The sequence below is a fragment of the Loxodonta africana genome, chromosome 21 (genome assembly GCF_030014295.1).
Source record: "Loxodonta africana isolate mLoxAfr1 chromosome 21, mLoxAfr1.hap2, whole genome shotgun sequence".
Classification (NCBI taxonomy): domain Eukaryota; kingdom Metazoa; phylum Chordata; class Mammalia; order Proboscidea; family Elephantidae; genus Loxodonta; species Loxodonta africana.
The window spans coordinates 17984895-18007244 of NC_087362.1; the positions used below are offsets into that span (position 1 = coordinate 17984895).

The following is a 22350-nucleotide window of genomic DNA, read 5'->3' on the forward strand; positions in this document are numbered from 1 at the left end:
AAGGGAAATGAAAAAGAGAAGCTAAATCTACAGCTAAATCCTTTTTGTGACAGAAGTAGAGCAAAGCAAGCAGCCGGATTTTGTATTTTAAAAAAATTACTGGTAAAGATAATTATCAACAACCATCATGTAATATAAAAAGTACTATGGTCACTAATAGTATGGTGTCCATTCTACTGAGATGAGGATTACATGCCTCATTAAAGTATAGCTATTTTAATGTATGCCAACAAAAAGTAACAAAAAAAGGGAGGATGTATGAACAGGAAATTATATTGATCTCCTTTGAGAAGGAGAATTCCTTCCCATCACAACAAAAAAGCAACAAAATGTCTGATGACCAAATCCCTCAATACTCCTCTTTTTATTTTTTAACCAAAGTTAATCATAAAAAACCTTAAAGATTGCTCAGTTATGTGTAGAATCTTCATGAAAGCACATACATTTGAGATAAAATGCATATAAAATGGTTAACACAGAACGTCAATCCCAAACTTCAGAACACCCAAGAATAAGTCTAAAAAACAATCCAAATTTCTAGTAGATTCATCAGTGTTTTCATTTTCATACCCTGGCCAAAGAAGATTAAGATACAGTGCTTTTATGAAAGTCTATTTGTTAATGCTTATATTAAAAGACAGGTGAACGATCAAGAAGCAGTCCTGAAAGATTATCACAGCTGAAGCAGGAAGCAGAATGAATGAGCAGCTACTACATTGTTCTGGTTAGTAGTTTTTAAAAAAGGATGCATGAAACACTTGTGAAATATTAGCATACAACGGGAATACACAATCAGTTGTGTACTTAAAAAAATGGGATAAGTTGCACATAGATGACAACTGCACGGCAAAATAATTTCAGGCAGTAACTGCTAAAGCCAGACAATTTGTATGTTATAATGTAAGCTCATTCAAAATTGACCTTTAGTCGTGAAAACACTAGGACATAACGCCAGTGAAAACAAAACACATTCGACCCCAAAAGCTGCTTATAGCTTTCTAGAATCATCATACAAAGGGGCACACATATAATCTAGGTACAATTCACTAATGAAATGACAGGACACACATTCTCGACTTTGAAGGTATGCAAGGGATAGCAGAAAAAGAACAAATGCTATGATCACAAGTATATACACATTTTGCTCTAGTTAGTGTGACCATTAAAAAATCCAGTGGGGTTTTCTGGTTTTTTTTTTTTAACTGATCAGCAATTCTAACATTGCTAAAATCATTTAAATCACTTATGAGCTTAGATTTACCACAAGGCTACCACAGATTAGGAAACAAAAAAGAAAAAGGGTTTGGGGGATGGGGCAGACATTGGTAAGCAGTCGGGTGTCTTCTGAGACAGGTGGACCCACTAAGGTAGACAGATCTGTCATGTTCACTTTATGAATGTCCAATGATACTTTACTCATCCAACTACTAAGCTGTTTACAGTTCTTATATCGGAATTGTGATTCTGCTTACTTTCTATGAATGGAGTTTCACACATCATCTAAATTTATCTCACAGACATATTATCAGACACAGATGGAACTGGCTGCATAGTAGGATGTGTCTGTCTGTCTGTTCAGCAGTCTCTGGGAAGGAGCACTGAACAGTTCACATGTTTCATGCTTCCTGACCCCTAAGGTGTCTAATGAGGAGATCTGACACAGCTAATCACCAAGGGCTCCACGTGCTGCTTTCGTTGCTCGAGGTGCTCTACTATGTTCTTCTTTGTGATGATCCCCAAGACAGTCCTGAAACAGATCATGTCATGCTAATAACTGTGTGAGAAATTAAATTAAAAGAGGTTCCAATCATAGTGATAAAGAATGAGAGAAAAAAATTTAAACAAACTATAAAAATGCTTTTAATGAACTTAAGAAAAAAAAAAAAGATTTGAAATCCTGGGTTCCTTTTGCATAAATTCTACTGACTTTCAAAAGTGAGTGATACAATATGACTCTTAAATATTGGTGGGTGGTTTTCCTTTTTACATTAAAAATTAAAATATAAAGTTCATAATGAAGATGACTACAAAGAAAAGTACAAAAGAAACTTAACGGTGATACATAGCTATAGATGTCTAACATTTAGAGTTTCATTTGCAGTATTCTTTCCTTAGAGGAAAATATTTTTTCTAATTTCTGAGACAGCATTTGGGTCTACCTCAGCACTCAAAAGACAGGAGGAGAAAGCTTAGCTGTCACTGCCTGTGAAGAGACTTGGACTTCACTGTCACAGGCATTAAAAGTAAAGGCAATGCCCACTAATAATGCCACAACAGACACACTCTCTAATTTTCAAGAATGATTGCTACTTCTTAAAATAAGCTAATAAACATGTCTATAAAAATTTAAAAAATAAATTTTTTTTTATATAATTAGGAGGCAAAATTACTTTCGCTTTATGCCTTTTTTTAAAACAATGATTTCTCTGTTAACAATATTACAACATCAAGCAAAGTGATGGGTATGAATTTTTAAAAAGTGGATTCTTGAAACTAATTAAATTGCTTTTAATTACTAAAACAAAATTCTGGTTATTGATTTTATAATGGACATCGATGAATTCAATTATAATATGTGGAAATATAGACACTGAAAGTAAAAAACCTTAAAAAGCTTTAATCTTTAAATCCTAGAAGCCCTCCAGGGTCCTTGGGCATTTGGTGATCTGGTTGAGCCAACTTTCTCTGGCAAACTGAACATTCCGACTTCTGGAAGAACGTCACTAAGGGACTGCACTTAGTCAGAGTAGTCTGTTCTCGTGGATGTGTCAGTTCAGCTGCCTGAGATGGTGGGAGTGGGAGGGGGGCAGCCTGTCTCTGCTAAGGTTTGGTTTCTTTTTCTTTTTAATAATGTACTGATCCTTAATAATAACAATAAACGGCAAAGATCTCAGGGCATGGGAGCAACCTCCTCCTCCAAAAAACTCAAATACTGCACTACATAAAATCAGCATTCAGTCGATGTTCTCGTCCAGATCACTTGAATTTACGGCTGGAATCAGGCAATGCAAAAATCTTGATTACACCAGTTTAATTCTTATATTTTTCTATCTAATATATATATATATATATATATACACAATGATTAAATTCAGGTTACAGTGTGTGTGTGTGTGTGTGTGTAAAAGCTCTGCCAGATCACGATGAGGCAAGTAACAAATTTGTAAAGACTAGGCAGCAACTTTAGAGCTTTCCAAAATAATCTTTATATTTACAAAGTCACAACCCTAAAGGAAGAAATATACACAGTTCTCTTTAGCTAATGAACAAGAATGTCTTGAAAATAAGGCAGGCTCAGTACTAATATTAATTTCAGGGAGTGGAACTAAAATCAATGTAAAATGTGACTCATGCAGAAAATAATTGCGGTTTTCTTTGGAACTAACATGCAATGATGTATCCTAGCATCTTCCCAAAATATGTCCCAAGAAACACTAGTACCCTGAGGTCTCCCCACCACCAAAAGTTGCATGTTCAAGTAAGCTTTGAAAACTATTGCTTACTAGTATCCTCTCTCAGGAAATGTCAAAGCCAACATTTTAAAACACCGTGAGAAGTTCCACAGTAAAGAAATCTCAACTGCATTTAATCCTGTACTCTCCTAACTCATATGGTCCCAGAACTTTTTTTGAGTAACACCTATTAACATTCTGCTAGTTCCACAAGGAAACCTGGTGGCGTAGTAGTTAAGAGCTATGGCTGCTAACCAAAAGGTCAGCAGTTCGAATCCACCAGGCACTCCCTGGAAACCCTGTGGGGCAGTCTTACTCTGCCCTATAGGGTTGATATGAGTTGGAATCGACTTGATGGCAATGGGTTTGGGTTTTGTTTTGGTTTAGTTCCACAAAACTAAACAATTCTGAGAAATTCTGCTAAATTAAAGTATAAGATGTGGGAAATCAATAACTAATTGACATCTTTATATTTTACAGACACATTCCTCCCTCACCTCTCCATTCTCTTTTTCTCCTTGTATTTAAGGTTCTAGATTTGTTGTGTCTCTTCCCCCAAATAATTATTTTCTACCTCTAGGGAGCTGGTATAAGCTATAAAAGGTTGACGGTTATCCAGAACTTTATACTCTCCAATAAAAACCAGGAGACATGACTTCTCTGGATTTACATCATTTAACTTAAAGAGAGAATAAAACACTCTTACTTCCTTACATAAGAAGCCCTGGAGGTTCAACGGTTAAGCGCTAAGCTGTTAACCAAAAGGCTGTTGGCTCGAGCCCACCCAGCAGCTCCACTGGAGAAAGACCTGGTTGGTGATCTGCTTCTGTAAAGATTACAGCCAAGTAAACCCTATGGGGCAGTTCTATTCGGTCACATGGTGTCGCTATGAGCTGGAATGGACTCGAAAGCACCCAACAACAACTTCAAATTACAATATACATCAAAGAAAATAAAATCCCAAGAGTCATCTCTCCAAATAACTTCTTTTTATATGTAATATATCAATTTATTTTCCTTGAAGGACAGAAATAAGCAAAATATGATGAAGGCAATTAAAAATATTCCCTTAGAAAAAAGCATCCCTCCCCAAGCATTGGGTAAGATTTTACCTGGCTACTCTACACTAGCCCCCTCCCACTTTTTAATTTTACACTTTCTTTTAAACATTTTCCTTTCTAATATCCATGCTGCAAGAACCCTGGGAATTAATCAGCAAAGTAAAATGTGGAAACTAACCCACCTAGCTTTATGATCACAGTTAGTCATGATGCAACAATTACATTTATATATGTTAGTACAAAAAAGCACAAATCATGCCAGGCACAGAGAACAACTTGAAGCAAATAAAAGTTTACAACAACCTTGGTTAGGTTCTAATTGAGCCATTTAACAAGTAAAAGGGCCCAAGGACCAGTAAAACTTTATGAAAAGTTACTCCATTTAACATGTACTAAATAAATTTTTAAACAATGAAGTTGGGTACCATTATTTTTTTAATTAAACAATATTAAATAAAAAATAGTAACCAAAATATTTTACTACATAATGTCTCCTTTAATCATTCAAATTTCAAACTCCCTGCCCTTAATTAATAGCTTTATCCCTTTAGCGATTTATTTCATATTCCCTAAGAGTTATTTTAGTTGGATGGCATAGTGAAGAACACTAATCGTCAATCTAATCCCCTAGTTTAATACTCTTCTTCCCAGCCCAATGTTGTCTAATGGATTATCCTAGAAAATGTTTTAGTAGTTCAAGAATCACAAAGGAAGAAGAGGATACAGCCTATCACTCAATTACAATATAATACAGTAGCAAGAGAATGGATTTTAAAGTTAGAAAGACAGTTTAATTTTCTGCACTTCAATTACTGTAACTGTCAAGTAGGGATACCACCTCTGCTTTGCACAGGTGCTGCAAAGCTACACGAGAAAACATGAGGAAGGTGTTCAACAAACATGAATTGCTTTCCTTTTTATTCCCTTTCCTTCTCTCTCTAGACTGGAGTCATGTGTTCACTATCATCCATGTACTTTGTACAAAATGTACAAAAACCCCTGTTGGAATTCTGTTTAGTACTTTAACCAGCTTCAAGCTGTTCCAGGTTAATCACCCAGTTCACGCGGAACCCAAGAACAGTCTCTGTTTCTTGTTTCCAGGCTTTCTGTCATCCGCCTTCAGATGGAACAATGTGCTTAACTATTTCAACCAGGAACAGTAATATAACGGAAATAAATAACTAGAGAAGGACTAAAGGGATTCTGGGTGGGAAAACCGAGCCCAGATCCAGGCAAAGAGGAGTGCAGTGGTGATGAAGTAGGAGTATGTGTGCTGAGGCAGATGGTGCGTCAAGTATCCACACGGCCTTTGACATCTGTCACTTCCCTGTGGTCCTATCATGGAAAACACTGAAAGTTTATGTGTAAAGGTAGAAAGATAATCAGTTAATACATTTTAAGTACATGAGTGTTTTATTTGTCACTAGCAGTTTATGTAAATGATCTATAGACAGAGAAGGTAGACAAAAGGAAACAGCATTTGCTAAAGGAGGCTTTAATTATATATTCTTTCCCTCGTTACATGATAAATCAAATATTGGCTGAAATAGTAAATAACAAAATATCTAGAAGATTATTACTGTACTAGAACTATCTATACTGAAGTTAAATCCTTACAAAAGAAAACAGGCTTTTGCAGCGCTCCATGCAGGGTAGGTCTACGATCCCTCTATGAAAGGGAAAATCCTGAGCTCAAGGTGCAGTTTGTGTTGGAGACATTTCAGTATCTCTTTTCCAGCTTTGAAGTATTCCTTGACAAACCCCACTTTAGATTTTAACAAAGAGTGACAGTTGACACCTTTCTTACCCTTTGGTAAGTATGAATTTGACTGACCGATCCTGTATTTATAACCCACTAAAAGAAAGACTTGCCCATTTGGGAGGTGACTTATATCTTCTTATACCCTCTCCTAATAAGTACATACGAATTTCACTAAAAAGGACCATAAATTGTTACGTGGACTGATTTCTTTGATACCAAACTTACCCATTGTGAGTTACAAGGCACTGCCTCAGACCCAACTTTCGGAAAATATCCACCACAATCTCCATTGGGGTGTGATCTGTCACTGTAAAAGGGCTCATGTCAAGAATGCTTCGAAGTTTCAATGGCCGAGGACTTTCTGCCGGAAGAGATGGGGTGTGCTGTGCAAAACACACCCGAGAACTACCAACAATACCTTCTTGCTTTTTTCTGGCACTTTCTGAAAGGAGACAGAGAACAAAATTGAAAAAACACTAGTTGATAGGTTTGTTTTATGGGCAAACCTACTTATTCAGAGATAAGACTTCTGGTCCTTTCACTTTTTCATCTTCTCCCTAAGCAAGACAGGAATTTTAACTGAAAAGCCACTTACTAAGATCTTATGACAGAACTGGAGTCCACCAATAACAAATCGTCCTCATAAAAATAAAGTATAAACGTTACCTATTTTGCATGGAGGTGGGACTAGGGAGCGTTTCATCCTTGCTCTGACTACACTATGTACTCTACCCCTGTGAATTAGCTGGTTCTTTTTCTTTTCTAACGTTAAAGTACAATTTTCTGGATGAGTCATGAGCTCTACAGATGGGTTCAAGCTGCAATTATGCACATAATGGATATAGACTGATTTGCTCAGGTTATTTTATTTGTTAAGGATCCCTTCAGTGTGTTCTGTTTTAAGAGCCTCTGTCCTTTAAAAGTTTTTAAAAGTGCAAGGGCATAAAGCAGTTGTGTTATTCAACTCTACAGGAGGATCTCTGGCGTCTGCAAATTCAGTAGTCATAGTTTTAGCTATTTCCAAGCGACTCCTGAGGTCAGTAACACGCCAACACAATGGGGAATGGGGATGACGCCCCAATCAGGTTTTTATAAAGACTAGTTGAGGCAGTAGCTTTAAAGGTTGAATTTGAATCACACACAGTATGGGAAATCATTTAGTTAGGGAATGAACCTAGCCAAATGCCTAATTATCTCCATCTCAGAGTAGTTTATGTGTGGGTTCGCAAGGAGTAGAAATTTGTCCTACTGTACTTAAATACCATTTAAGTGACATTTAAGTAACCTTGAGGGTTTCAGTTAAGCCACAAGTGAAATCTACGATTCCAGAGTAACACAGAAGTCTTTCTGTGTTCGCCCTTACCAGTATGCCCACAGAATCAGAAGTAAGGTAAACTTTCATTTTCCCACTTTCTTCTTTATTTCTTTTCTTCCTGGCTTTTTTTTTTTTTTTCCTTTAAGTCTCTATGTAAATTCCAAAATTCTGACCTTATTTCCTTTTGACTACCAGTAAAAGCTGAAGAATAGGAACCTAAACAATTCCCTTGGCTGTAGCTTTGGTCATGGTAATGGCTTAAAAGCTAAAACACTTGACATAGGCCAAATCTGGCACACACTTGGCCCTCTCTGCCAACCACTATTATTCTGTTTCCTAAAGCATAAAACAGAATGTTGGGCTTGCTAGTTTTTGGAAAATTTTCTTCCAATGCTGTAGACTCTTCCTGAACTACACAGGACGTTCTCCGTAGGATTTTTTTTTTTCTTTAATTCCTTTTGCAGATTGAGAGTTTCCAGTTTGATTTGAAAAATACTCACAGGAATGACCTTCGTGGACAGGCCAACCACTCCACATCTCTAGCTCAAGGTCCTCTAGTAAAAACCGAGGCGTAACAAAGCATCGGCTTGATGTATCTACCCTCTACCACCTTGGAGAGAGGCAGAGGATACAGACTGTACTGAAAAAGACTAAACGTCTTACCAGCTTCCTCAAAAATATGGCAGGCAATATGGGGGGAATACGCAAATTTGGGAAGAACACAATCGCTTCCTCCTCAAAAAGAGTTAATCTCCAAGAAATAATGTAGTAAGGCTAATGTCTTCATACTATATTTTCAGGAATCTCAGCATAAAATATAATAGGACTGATAGACTTTTTTTCCATCTGGCATTTGACCAAAAATAAAATCTCAATTTTTTTTCCCCACTTTAAACAAGATATTACAGTTAATATTGTAAACCCAAATCCAAAGACTGAACAGCAAAACCTTGTGACTCGAATAGTAAAGAGACCAATGAAGATGGGATTTTCAGTAACTTGCATTCAAATAAGCCAACTTTATTTAAATACAATAATGTATTTAGCTGGATGCCCGGGCACTTACTAAGATCTTACATCATGTGCTATTAAGAAGAGCTAATATCTACACTGGAAACCCTAGTGGCGTAGTAGTTAAGTGCTGTGGCTGCTAACCAAAAGGTTGGCAGTTCGAATCCACCAGGTGCTCCTTGGAAGCTCTTTGGGGCAGTTCTACTCTGTCCTATAGGGTTGCTATAAGTCACACTTGACTCGACGGCAATGGATTTTTTTTTTTTTTTTTAGTATCTGCTTAACAAGGCTTATCTGAAGGACGGAAGGAAGAATCTGACTTCAATCTCTGATAAATATGTCAAATGGAAAGGTAAAACCATATTTAGCAGAAAATAACCCATCAAAGAACGTAAGACTTTAAGGGACATAAAACATACCCTGTTTCCCCATAAACCCAACCAGTTATATTTTATTGCTTTCATTTCTTCTAGAAATCTATCTTATACATGTTCATTTTTTATTAAAAAGGTACCTATTGCAATTGTCAGGTCTCTTCTGAGTGCAAAGCCCACTAATCTCTGAGACTCTTTTGACATTATGACAGGAAAGCCATTGTAGCTGGTTTCGTTGATCATGTTTTCTATGTCATCCACTGTCATATTGTCCTGTGTCAGCACAGCTAAAGGCGGATCATTCCTTCTAGGTCTCATGACGTCAGCAGCCAGGGTGGTATGAGTGAATTCTTCTTTTGCATCCAAGAAAGGGTAGCCATTTAATCGGATGTGTGCTTCGTAAATGCCTTCTCTACCAAAGGCATCTCCAACCCATTTACTTGTCATCACTGCAGCCATAAGGGGGACAATATATTCCAAGCCTCCAGTAAGCTCAAAAACAATAACCACCAGGGAGACAGTCATCCTTGTCACACCACCTAAAAATATAAGCATCACTTGTCAGAATGCCCAGGAACTTAGCCATTACGTTGCTAGAATTTTTGCATCAGACATGAACACAAAATTATAAATAGAACCTAGTCAATGAAAAGCATTATCATCAAAAACCACCATTTCCTCACTTAAGAAAAAAGTCATTTCTTTTAAGAAGATCTAGAGAAACACTAATCTTTTTATTTTATAACATTAGATTATTATAATAACATTTCAAAACTCATTCGCTTCCTTAAAAAAAACAGATGTCTAGCTAATAATTTTATTATCTTGGTCTACCCTTATAAAAGCTTATTAATTCTTAAGGAATACGGTGAAGCAAATCACAGCTATCTTGTTTGCTACCAATTTACAAACACAACTGATTATATAGGTAGGATTACGATTATAAATCACTGATTATATGATTTAATAAATTTCTCTCCTCTAAATCTTTTCAAAATCAGTAAAATACTGTGATACCTTGTGATTTAAGTTAACAGTGTAAGTAACATTCCCTCCCTTAGAAAACTCATCTTTTCATTTATGCAAATATTCATAATTCTTAACAATCACGTCTGTGCTGATGTGTTCCTAATCCACATCTCTCCACTCACTGCCATGGTTGTCCAATGTCTCACTGTCTCCTTTTCTAGCTATAAAAAGACTTGTCATGTGGATGATCTACTGGCATTAAACACACACACATACACACAGTTAAAATCAGGTTCCTTTCTTCCCCAAAGAGTTTTCCATTTCAGCTGACCTGACTCCAACACTAGAAACCACACTCTTCCTGACAATTCTTGGTTCATCTCTTTGTTTTATTCCAACATCTAGCCTGTCATCTACCCAAAAACCCAGTGCCGTCAAGTCTGTTCTGACTCATAGCGACCCTATAGGACAGAGTAGAACTGCCCCATAGAGTTTCCAAGGAATGCCTGGCGGAATTGAAATGCAGACTCTTTGGTTAACAGCCGTAGCACTCAACCACTATGCCACCAGGGTTTCCGCCTGTCACCTAGTCCTACCTAATTTCCTCTGCAAAGTATCTCATATCTATAGTCTCTTTCTCCAAATCTTCACTGTTGTCAATCTATCCAGACCCTCAAGACCTTTCTCCTTAATTTTAGTACAAGTTTTATCTTACCTTCTTGACTCCAGGCCCTATTCTCTCAATCCACTTTATAATTCATACTCCTATGTTAATCCTTCTAAGTACTACTATTACCACCGTGCTCTTTTGCTCAAAAACCTACCAGGGACCCCCAGTTCATACTGTAGTAAGCTCAAACGCTTCCTTTTTAAAAAAAAAAAAAAATAGAAAGGAGAAAGGGTCTAATATATATTAAGTATCTATGCCAGGCATGTCCTAAGCAGCTTACGAAGGCTAATAAGACTTTTTTAAAAACTATATACCAAGCACTGTGCTAACGGCTTTATATGCATTTTATCTCATATACTCCTCAAAACAACCACAGGAGATAGGCAGCTATTATTTTCATTTTATAAATGAGAAAATTAAAAATCACATCAGTTAAGGAACTTTCCCAAAGTTATAAAGCTAAAAATGGCAGAGTCAGAACTTTGTCACAGATCTGACCAATTGCAAATATAAATTCTTCCTAAATCAGGTTGCTTTTTTTTTTTTTTTTCATAATCTGGCCCCATCTGACCAATGCAGCTTCATTTCCCTAAAGTACTCAAAATGCACTCTCTTCTTCAACAGTCCATTCCTTCGATGCCCGAGAACTAAACTTATTCCCATTTTAATTCCCTTGTCTTCATGTTGCTGTAATCTTCAACAACGTCCTCTCTTTTCTCTAAATTCTTCCATCTAAATTCTACTAATCTTTTAAAATAAAGCTGATTTCTACCTTTTCTAAACTACTTTCTTTCTTCCTCCAGATTCCTACAATAGTTACAGACTCTACCATTGAGTTTAGTACTAACCCAGTGCCGTCGAATTTAGTACTATATATAATATACTCTTACTATACGTTGCTCACTATTGTTTTCTTTGTGTTGGTCTTATCTCCCCAACTTGATTGTACTTGAGCTTGGGCTCATGTCTTACACTTCTTTTTGGAAGTATGAAGTATTTAGCACCTTGCGGTATGCTAAAAAGAAAGTACATGTTTGACAAACTCTTGCTAACCAGCTGCCGTGGAGTCAGTTCCCACCCACAGCAGCCTCCCAGGTCTCGGTGCAGAACTGCACCCTAGGATTTTCACAGCCATGACCTTCCAGAAGCAGGTCACCAGGCCTTTCTTCTGAGGAGCCTCTGGGTGGGTTCGAACCACCAGCCTTTCAGTTAGTGGCCAAGCACTTAGCTGTGTGCACACACAGGGAATCTGAAATACTACTTGGGTGGAAATCAGCCGGTCCTTTACTTTCATTTGCTATTACACTTCTTCAGATCAATAGTCACTGTACACAATCGTGAATTACTTCTGATCCACTGAACAAAAATAATGGTCAAAATAGCAACTATTATTAAGTATAGTAACCAAAGCTTAGCTGGCACTTTAAATAATAAAAAGCAATAACTTTTCGTATCTAAGAAGCCAACAAACAGGCTCCTAAGGGGTCCCTGGTGGCAGGAATGGTTAAGCACTGGATAACTAGCCTCAAGGTTGGCGGGTAGAACTCACTCAAAGGCACCTCGGAAGATAGGCCTGGCAATCTGCTTTCAAAAGGTCAGAGCCTGGGAAACCCTGGGGTGCAGTTCTGCTCTGACACACACGGGGTTAACATGAGTCGGAATCCACCAGAAGGCAACCAACGACACATATTTAATGCAGATATTTTGCTTTTCATTAAATGAGTACTTTTTCTCATTTTGCTATAAATGCATCTTAAAGAGAGAAAGGCTAGAAAATAAAAATTTTACTCAGGCTAACAACAAACTGGAGCCCTGGTGGTGCAGTGTTTAAGAGCTCAGCTGCTAACTAAAAGGTCAGCAGTTTGGATCTACCAGCTGCTCCTTGGAAACCCTAGGGGGCAGTTCTACTCTGTCCTATAGGGTCGCTATTAGTTGGAATCGACTCGATGGCAATAGGTTTGGATTTTTTGGGCAATGACAAATTTATGACTGTAGAGCATAAAATAAAACTATTCTGAAGCTTTGCTGTAATACTAATCTTAGGAACCATGTTACAGGTTATTACAGGTAAGCCAAGATCCCTGACAATGAAAAACCAGAAATATTCCTGGACAGGGTTCGAGTTAAGCCTATGTTGTACTAAGATGTTTTCTGTCATAAAGTATTATGGGATACCACAAAGATGCTATGCATTAAAATGTTACATTAACAAATGTTCAAAGACAGGTAAAATGGAAACTAGTACTATATGATATACAAAATTAGTACACCCGTTTTATTTCTGGCAAAACATTTTCTTCCTCTATGCTCCCTCAGCCCCTGGGCCGATTAAGCATGGGTGCTCCCGCTCCCTCTTCCCTCTCTCCGACGTGCAAATGCCGTACGTTAGTTACGTTACCTAAGCATGCGGCAGCACCAACCATGGCATAAAGGCCAGGGGTGATGCAGTCGGCCCCAACTTCACACCACTCCTTAAAGATAAACCAGTCGTGGTGGTAGTACGCCAGCTGTTCCACCGCGATGCCCACGATCCTTCCTGCGATGGCGCCAATGGCCATGCTGGGGATGAACAAGCCTGAAGGCACCTGTGAGGACGGCAACAGGACTCTTAATGAGGCAGATCCTCCGGCCACATGCTCAAAACATACATTCCATGGATTTGTTTCTAACACGTTTGATTCTTTTCATATTTTATTTACACGGCAAAATCCCAATACAAATAATAAGACAGCAAAATCTTGTTACAACAGTATCTTAATTTCAGGACCAAACCTTATTCCCTATAGCAAAGAGATAATAACTCAAGAGTTATTAATCCTTTAGCTCAGGGGTTCCCAAATGCTAGTCCCTAATAAAAAATTTCATTAGTCCATGGTGAAGTGAAAGGTGGGGGAAAAAAAGAGGGACAATGTGACATGTTTTTAATAAAGCTAAATCTGTTTAATTGGTGGTACTCCAAGGTGATATCCTTCCTACATATTTACCAAATAATAGAAAAATTAGATGCTATTCTTCTTAAGTGGTAGAATGTAAAGTTGGCAACCTTATACAGGTTCCCCAATATTTTTAGTGATATACATATGAACTGATTAAAGGGAGAAAAATATTTATCAGTTATATTGGATGAGGGTCATAGGAACAGTAAACATCCTAACGGAGATCATTTAAGACTAGTGAAAGGTTAACAGTGCTAAACTATTTCGGATATGAACAAGTCAAGCACAAGATGACAGCACGTTGAAGAGTACATTAGGATCATTAAGGCACTAGCCAAGTACAAAGCATCAAAATAGGTTTTCTGCTCTCCTGCCAGTTCCTATTTCCTCCTCCTCCTCTTAATAAAGGGACTTAATAAAGGGACTTAATAAAGGCCTGTTGATTGCCGCTGGCTTCCTATAGCTCAGCTGACAGTAAGAAAGTTGGAATTTACGGAAAACCAACTTATTGTAGAAAAAGAAGCTTTATCAGCAGTATGTTACTGCTGATAATATACTTTAACTCAACCCTAAAAAAAGGGAAGTAAAACTTCAAGGCTTGCTTTTCTATTATTTAACTCTTGATACTCGATGGACTAAGCATAAAAAGGACAACAGAATAGAGACCGTACTTCAAAAACGAACACCATACCACTGCAATTTTGTTGAAATAAAGCTGTTATCTCACATAATTTTCATTTCTGAAAGTACACTCTCACTAGCAAATGTTAACTAGGACATGAACGCAGGTATGATGTAAAGAACAAGGATTATCTGAAACCTGTTTCCCCATATACATCACTGAGAGTCAAATAAAAGAGTTATTTAGATTTACTGGTAGATTCCTAATTAACAGATGTCATTCTCACTTTTACATAAGTTCAAGAGAAACAACGCTCCAGGGCATAAGGCCTGATTGCCTTAAATCCCTGATGGAAAAAAGGCAGGATATTCACATGCCTTAGTAACTCTGAGTCTACAGTGCTCTTTCAAATAACATCCTGTAACGGCAGACAAAATAATGCCCTCCTCCCCATCCCCCACCCCCCACCCCCAAAGATGTCCATATCCTAATTCTCAGAAGCTGTGAATGTTACGTTACATGCGAAGGAGGAATTAAGATTGTAGACAGAATTAAGGTTGCTACTCAGCTGACCTTAAAATAAGATTATTCTGGATTATCTGGGTGGGCCCAAAATAATCATAAAACCTACTGCTGTCGAGGCAAATTCCAACTCATAGTGACCCTACAGGACACAGCAGAACTGCCCCATAGAGCACCTGGTGGATTCCAATTGCTGACCTTTTGGTTAGCAGCTGTAGCTCATAACCACTATGCCACCAGGGCTTCCAGTGACCGTACAAACCGTACCCATTGCCTTAGAGTCAATTCTGACTCATAGCAACCCTACAGGACAGAGTAGAACTGCCCCAAAGAGTTTCCAAAGAGCGCCTGGTGGATCTGAACTGCCAACCTTTTGGTTAGCAGCCACAGCTCTTAACCACTACACCACCAGGGTTTCCAGCGACCCTATGAGGGTCCTTTAAATGTGGAAGAGGAAAGGCAGAAGAGTTAGCATCAGAGTAATGCCATAACAGAAAAACCTGACCGGCCATTGCTGGATTTAGAGCCAGAGGAAGGGTGCCACAAGCCAAGGAAAATGGGCAGCCTCTAGAAGGTGGAAAAGGCAAGAGAACAGATTCTCCTCTAGAGCAAAAAGAAAGAAATGCAGTTTTGTTGACACCTTGAGATTTTAGCCAGTGAGGCTCAATTTGGACTTTGCCATTGTTGTTCACTATGTTCTGAGTCGGCCTTCGACTAATGGTGACTCCATGCAAAACAGAACCAAATGCCGCCTGGTCCCGAGCCATCCCCGTGATTGGTCAGAACCAAACGCCGCCTGGTCCCGAGCCATCCCCGTGATTGGTCAGAACCAAACGCCGCCTGGTCCCGAGCCATCCCCGTGATTGGTCAGAACCAAACGCCGCCTGGTCCCGAGCCATCCCCGTGATTGGTCAGAACCAAACGCCGCCTGGTCCCGAGCCATCCCCGTGATTGGTCAGAACCAAACGCCGCCTGGTCCCGAGCCATCCCTGTGATTGGTTACGGACTGCACTGTCGTGATCTATACAGTTCTTACTGCCTGCTTTTCAGACGGAGATCACCAGGCCTTTCTTCCTATTCTACCTGAGTCTAGAGTCTGTTCAGCAACAACCAAGCCTCCACTGACACACGGGCTCTCTGCACATGAGGTGCACTTTTAAAAAACAAACCCATTGCTGTGGAGTCGATTCCAACTCATAGCTGTCCTATAGGATAGAGAACTGCCCCACAGGGCTTCCAAGGAGTGGCTGGTAGATGCAAACTTCCGACCTTTTGGTTGGCAGCCGAGATCTTAACCACTGCACCATCAGGGCTCTTTTTGGACTTCAGACCTCCATAAATGTTAAGACAATAAAATTGTGTTATTTTAAGCCGCTAAATTTATGACAATTTGTTACAGTGACAATGAATACAAGTGGTATTAAAAACTTGACCATAAATTCTCTGACACACTTCTCATGAAGAGGTAGAGTGTATGTCCCATCCCCTGCATACAGGTGGGCCTTTGGGACTGTTTTGACTGACAGAATGCAGCCCAGATCACGCTGTGTGACTTCCTTGGCTAGGTTAGAAACGGTCCTCTTGGGACACTCGATTTTAGAGCCCTGAGCTACCATGTTAGAAATTCAGTGACCTTGAGGCCACCATAGGTCCCTGTGTAGCAAACAGTTTTCTCTTGGCCACTAGCCAAAAGGCCGACAGTTTGAATCCATCCAGTGGCACTGTGGAGGAAAGGCCTGGTGACTTGCTTGCTTATGTAATGTTACAGCCAAGCGTTTCTACTCCGAAGCATATGGGGTTACCATGAGTCAGAACTCACTCGACAGCAACGGTTTTTTTTTTTTTTTGAGGCACCATGCTAACACACACACGCATGCACGCACGCACACACACGTCCCAGGAGCTCAGATGTTCCAGTCTCAGTTGTCTGAGTCTTCTCAGCCAGGTGCCAGACATATGGTGAAGTCTTTGAGATGACCAGGCCCAGCCGAGTCTGATGGTAATCATATGAGAGGCCCCAAACAAAAACTGCCCACCCAAGCCCTTCCCAAATTGCTGCTGAACCAATATAAAGAGAAAGGGGGTAGGGAGGGAAAGACTGCCTTAAGCTGCTAAGTTTTGGGGTAATTTTTTATACAGCAATATAACAGGAACATGCTCAACAATATGTTCTAAGAAATTCTTTCATCACTTAAAATTAAACCCAAAAGATAAACTTTTCAACTTACATTTATGAAACAACCACCTTTAGATGAAAATTTCATTTCTTTATTCCATCTATAAGATCTGAACATGCTAAGATTATTTAAATACCACCTCACATTAGCACTTACCTTGATACCGAAAGTGAATACTGTCATTATGATTTTGAATATGAGTGCTAAGCACAACTGCCATATGGCTGAATATACTCCAAGGCCTGCGGGACGGTCAGGAATATCATCAACAATTTTACTGGCATTCATGTCATTTCTGTAGTCACAAAGAGAAGAGGATTCCAGGGGACCACAGTCTGTAAAAAGCTCCTTAATCAGTTCACTGGTGTTGAGTCTGGTGTATGGATTGGGGAAGGCTATCACAGCAGTAATGGCTGCAACGATAATGACTTCAAGAACGGGATACTTTCCAAATTTAGTGGATTTGCGTCGCCGACACCAGGCAATATTTGCCCTAATGAAAAAGGCTCCCCAAAGCCCTCCAAACACCCCTAGGAGAATGAAAGGGAACAGTTCAAAAAGGTACCACGGTGTATGATACTCCACGTAAAAAAGGACAAGGCGGCTGTTACCAAATGGGTTGATGGACCTCAAAACAAAGGCGGCCACTAAAGCAGCAAAAAATGACCTCCATAAAGTTTTGAGAGGAAAATAATAGCTAACCTAAAAAGGAAAGGAAAAGGAAAATTAATCCTTCAATTTTATAAAATGCTTTTTTTTTATTACTTGAATGCTAAGTATCAACATTAGCTCTAAATTTTGCTGTAGCTAGAACTCACATGTAATGAATTTTACTGTAGTAAGAAAAAAAATTGATGTTTTATTATCTTTGGCTATCACATCATTATAAATTTAGAATATCAGTGATCATAAATGCCCAGTAATTATCTGAAATACCTAACACTGTTTTATATTCAAAATAAGCTTTATCTCCAACGTAATCACGGTAGTTTAGAATAAATGTACCATTACCAAATCTTCTTAGCTTATGAAAACTTAATTTCTATTTAATTTGTCTCCTCTACATCAAAAGAAAAAAAACACAAACTACAAGAAAAAAGCAAATTTAAACAAAACCTTTCCTATTCACAGATATTAAAGGAAAATGTCTTAAGCACTTCAGAGAAAATTAAAATACTCCACCTAAGTGACTAAAATAATTTTCTTAAATATCAGTAACTCTGTATCAGAAATAGTCACACATAAAAAAATTGAAAAAGACAACTTTAGAATTGATTAAAAGTTTCTAAATAAAAATAGGCTATAAAGATACAAAAGAAAAAAAAAAAAAAAACACTGCCATCAAGACGATTCCAACTCATAGTGACCGCATAAGACAAAGTAGAACTGACCCATAGGGTTTCCAAGGCTGTAAATCCTTATGGAAGCAGACTGCCAAATCTTTCTTCCATGGAGCGGTTAGTGGGTTCGAACCGCCAACCTTCTGGTTAGCAGCCAAGCACTTAACCACTGTGCCACGAGGGCTCCACCAATGGCAATAGTTTGCTTTAAATTATCTCCTATTGAGTTCAAATTTGCACTGCTTACTTTTAAATACATCAACAAATTAAATTTTAAATAATCACTAATGTTTATACATGAATAATGGATTTTAAAAAGACTTTTCTCAAGGGTATATAACATGTATATTACTTTCTACATAACAATGACAGAAAAATAAGAATAACCGTAAGGCTCATATTTGCACACAGAAACTAGGATTCCTAAGGAACTGATAAAGTGGTTTTGGCAGGGAAGAAAAAAGACAGGCGCAAGGATGGAGTAACGAGGCGGTATTATCAATTTAAAACTAAGTACTTTTAAAAGAGGATATGAACAACTTCATGAAAATAAATCTGAAAACTTAAAAGCAAAGTCTGTATCTATTATAAAAAAAAAAAAAAAAATCTATTATAACCAGCTATAAAATTGAAAAGTATGCCAAAATATATTTGTAATGGCAATTATATATAATTGTAATTGTTGTACTTTTTTTAACCTACCTCTTCCAGGCTAAAAAGAACTCCTCCAATCGGTGCACCAAAAGCTACAGAAACACCTGCAGCCGAGGCAGCTGACAGCACCTAGAAAGAGGATTGTGGCTTATTTTAAATTTTCGTATACACTGAAATACACCACAGAAAACTTCATGTTATTTAATTTTCCAAATGCCTCTTCTGAATTTAACTCATGTATCTATCTCCTCCCCAAGCAAAAAAGGACAACTATTATTTCTTCTAAATTTTTTTTTCTCTTTTCTTTAATCGAAAGGTCATTCATCAACATTCAGTCAAAAAATAGGAGGCAATGGATACAGACAACTTTCAAAATGTTTGTGTAGGGAAGAGAAGACAGCGGTAATTGGGGTTAGGAAAAGAGCTTTATTTATTGATTTTTAATAGGATATCATCTCTTCTGATTTTAGAGCTAACTGCCTCAGCATTGATTCTTACTCTACTTCAAATTGTTGCAAGATATCCAGGAAACTTAAAGCCTATTGAGTTTCCCTATGTTTTCACTGCCCTAAGCCAGAAGGACTCAAACATACCAGTGATCATGAAGATGGTACAGGACCAGGCAACATTTTGTTCTGTTATACATAAGGCCTCTGTGAAATGGAACTGACTCAGCGGCGACTAACAACAACTAACAAGACCTCTGAATATACTTCTACCACAAATACAGAGAGCCTCATTCTGAAAGCACAAGCAATAGCTATCACCCAAGTTACGGTCTCACCAAAAGAACTAGAACTTTAACAATTAATTAAGTTAAAGGAAGAGAAAAATTCACACTCTTCTAGGTCTGTCTTCCAACTGCCTATTCTGTCACTTGGTTATTGCCCACTGCCTACCCGAGTGACACCAACTACACATGTAATTTCACGAGACATTTATATATTTGTAATTATTTTTCTAAGAATCTTTATTCCTTTCACTACTTTCCTCCAGTAAATTATATCTGAGGCTACTCAAAGCATTCCTCAAATATTCAGTATTTACATTTCTGGAACAGAAATTAAAAATAATCAAAATTAAACTGTACATGGTTAAAGGCAGTGACGCCAGTCAGGCTGCCTGGGTTAAAATCTTGGCTTTTCCACTTATTAGCTGTGTAACTTTGGACAAGTAATCTAACTGCTCTGTGCCTCAGTTTCCTCTTCTCTGAAATGGGGATGTGAGAAGTACCTAGCATAGGAGGATTGAGTAAATACATATAAAGTGCTTTGAATGGTGCCTGGCATCCAATAAGTACTTTATAAAGAAGGCTTGGTAAATTAAAAATAAACAAAGATTTGTTTCCCTTAAATTGGACCTGGCTTTAGAATGTAGAGTCTGCTTATGTGGGGGAGAAGAGCAAATATAACTTCCTATTGTGTTTTTCTTCCACTAATATATTACAGACAACACACCTGTTTCACTGAATCCCCAATTGCATATTTAACAGTATTTTACAATCAAACGAGTAACCTTCCAATGAACACACACACTCCTATAACTCACACACATTTTAATGTTTCATAAGTATTGAAAATCATTTAATTTAAAACTGTAGAAGTACCTTAAAAGCACAGAAACAGGACTGGGGAGACAAAGGCTATAGTTTCTTCCCTGCCACTAACCTGCCATGATATAACCCATTGCCGTCAAGCGGGTCCCGACTCACAGCGACCCTACGGTATGTCTTTTTATTTTAACACACACCCACACCATAGGAGCAGTAGTGATAGTAGTAGTCTAGTACTTCAGAGCATAGTTTGGAGTCATAGAAAAATGAATTCTAATCCACACTCTGCCTCTAACTAGCTTTGTGGTCCAGGGCAGGTTAGTTAACCTTTGTAAGCCTTTGTTTCCTAGACTTTAAATGAGGATAACGAACAATGTCAAATCAACAGGGTAATTGTGAAATTAAATTTTAAAATGCTGGTAAAGTACTTGGTTCAGTACCAGATACACAGTAACTAATCACTAATGCTAGCTATTTTTGTTTTTTATATATATATAGTATTTTTATAGCATTGGAATATCATGACTATTAGACTATGATTCTCTACCTGTCCCACTTTAGAGCACCTACAGCCCACCTAAGGACAACATTTCATGTTAACATTAAAATGAACTAGAATTATTTCAATTGAAGAATTAAACATTTTATAATCCTTTACTTTTTTCACTAATGTCACATGGTGAAAAGGTCCTTTGTTGGGGCCAGAAACCCTTGACCCTTGAGTTCTCAATACTAAATGAGATTTTTTTTTAAAAAAAAATCATCCCTTAAAAAGACAAAGATCTCTGTACTATCTAGGGGTTCAGACTGAGATTGGGAAAACAGGAAGCAGTTAGTTTTGGGTTCTCAAAGACCAGAGGTAACACGGAAGGCTTCATGAGCCGTTTTTCTTCTAGAAAATATCCAGAGCAATCTAAAAATATTTGGGGAACTCTGTAATATTTGAAGTTCAAAAGTCTCCTAGAAGATCTTAGGCTGCCCTGAAAAAAAAGAAAAACAGTAAAGGAAATTGCCCTATAACTGAATAAATATGATTCCCTGTGCTCCCTTCAATGTGAATCTCTGACTTAAACCTTGGAAAGTCCTAAAGGCCCTCAGAACTTCCCCATGGTGCAGGATAGCTCTCTTCAGATCACACACCACATCCGCTCCAGGAGGAAAACACAGCTGTTAGATCTTTCAACCCTAAAGAAATGCTGATGATGAGAAGCAACAGTAAAGACAATGTTCCATTTGAAAAACATTTCAGAGTGGGAACAGTGTAAGGCAAAGTGAAAACAAAAGGAAAGACCTTTGTAAAATTCACCCGAAACCCAAGAAGCAGTCCAGCTAAAGCACCTCTGAAATACAGGAGTACCATTTCAGCACGGGGGGTGGCTTCTAGGAAGACATTAGAGATTATTCAAAACAGGAAAAAGAAGCGTAAACTAATCCCAAGTGAAATTTTTAATCTGAATACAGAATTTATCCAAAAAGTAAACGTAAAATGTGATCTTTACACTAAGAAGTCCTTCACTGACAGAAGTCTGTAACACATACTCTTCCGCCAAATGAAACTATAAAAGACACTTACCTCCCTTTTTTTAGCTTCATTTGTGCTATACTTCGGAAAGAGGTAGGAAAATATATTTCCACAGCAACAGGCAACATGTACCAAGGGGCCTTCTTTCCCTAAACTCAAACCTGATGCCACGGCCAGTACTAACGTGATGGTTTTAATCATTAAAGTCCATTTTCCCAAGTAACCTCTGATGATGAATCCACTCAAAATAGTTTTAATCTACAAAAGAAGATTAAGTCATCTTAATTTTCTTTAAAAGCCAAGAGAATTTAACTTAATAAATTGTTAATCATGCTTTAGTCACAAAACTACTTGCAAACTTTAATGAATTATCGGACAATTCACAATTAATTTTTCAAAAGCTTTAACTAT

The 22350-nt window shown here is 38.0% G+C and overlaps 1 protein-coding gene across 9 annotated transcripts in view; it reads right to left on the reverse strand.

Annotated features, from left to right (window-relative positions):
* The window catches only part of CLCN3 (chloride voltage-gated channel 3), a 109478-nt gene that overhangs the window by 3441 nt on the left and 83687 nt on the right, over positions 1–22350 (reverse strand). For 2 of the 9 annotated variants that reach the window (XM_023554979.2, XM_023554978.2), the window contains exons 6-12: positions 21991–22197; positions 18914–18994; positions 17028–17573; positions 13013–13199; positions 9116–9514; positions 6501–6717; positions 9–1747 (exon numbers count right to left, since the gene is read on the reverse strand). In XM_023554979.2, the coding sequence (XP_023410747.1) occupies positions 1642–1747; positions 6501–6717; positions 9116–9514; positions 13013–13199; positions 17028–17573; positions 18914–18994; positions 21991–22197 (1743 nt within the window). In that variant the 3' untranslated portion in view covers positions 9–1641. Of the gene's footprint in view, positions 1–6; positions 1748–6500; positions 6718–9115; positions 9515–13012; positions 13200–17027; positions 17574–18913; positions 18995–21990; positions 22198–22350 lie in introns of those variants that run through there. The other 7 variants (XM_003415806.4, XM_003415805.4, XM_003415807.4 and 4 more) reach the window with 6 other exon arrangements.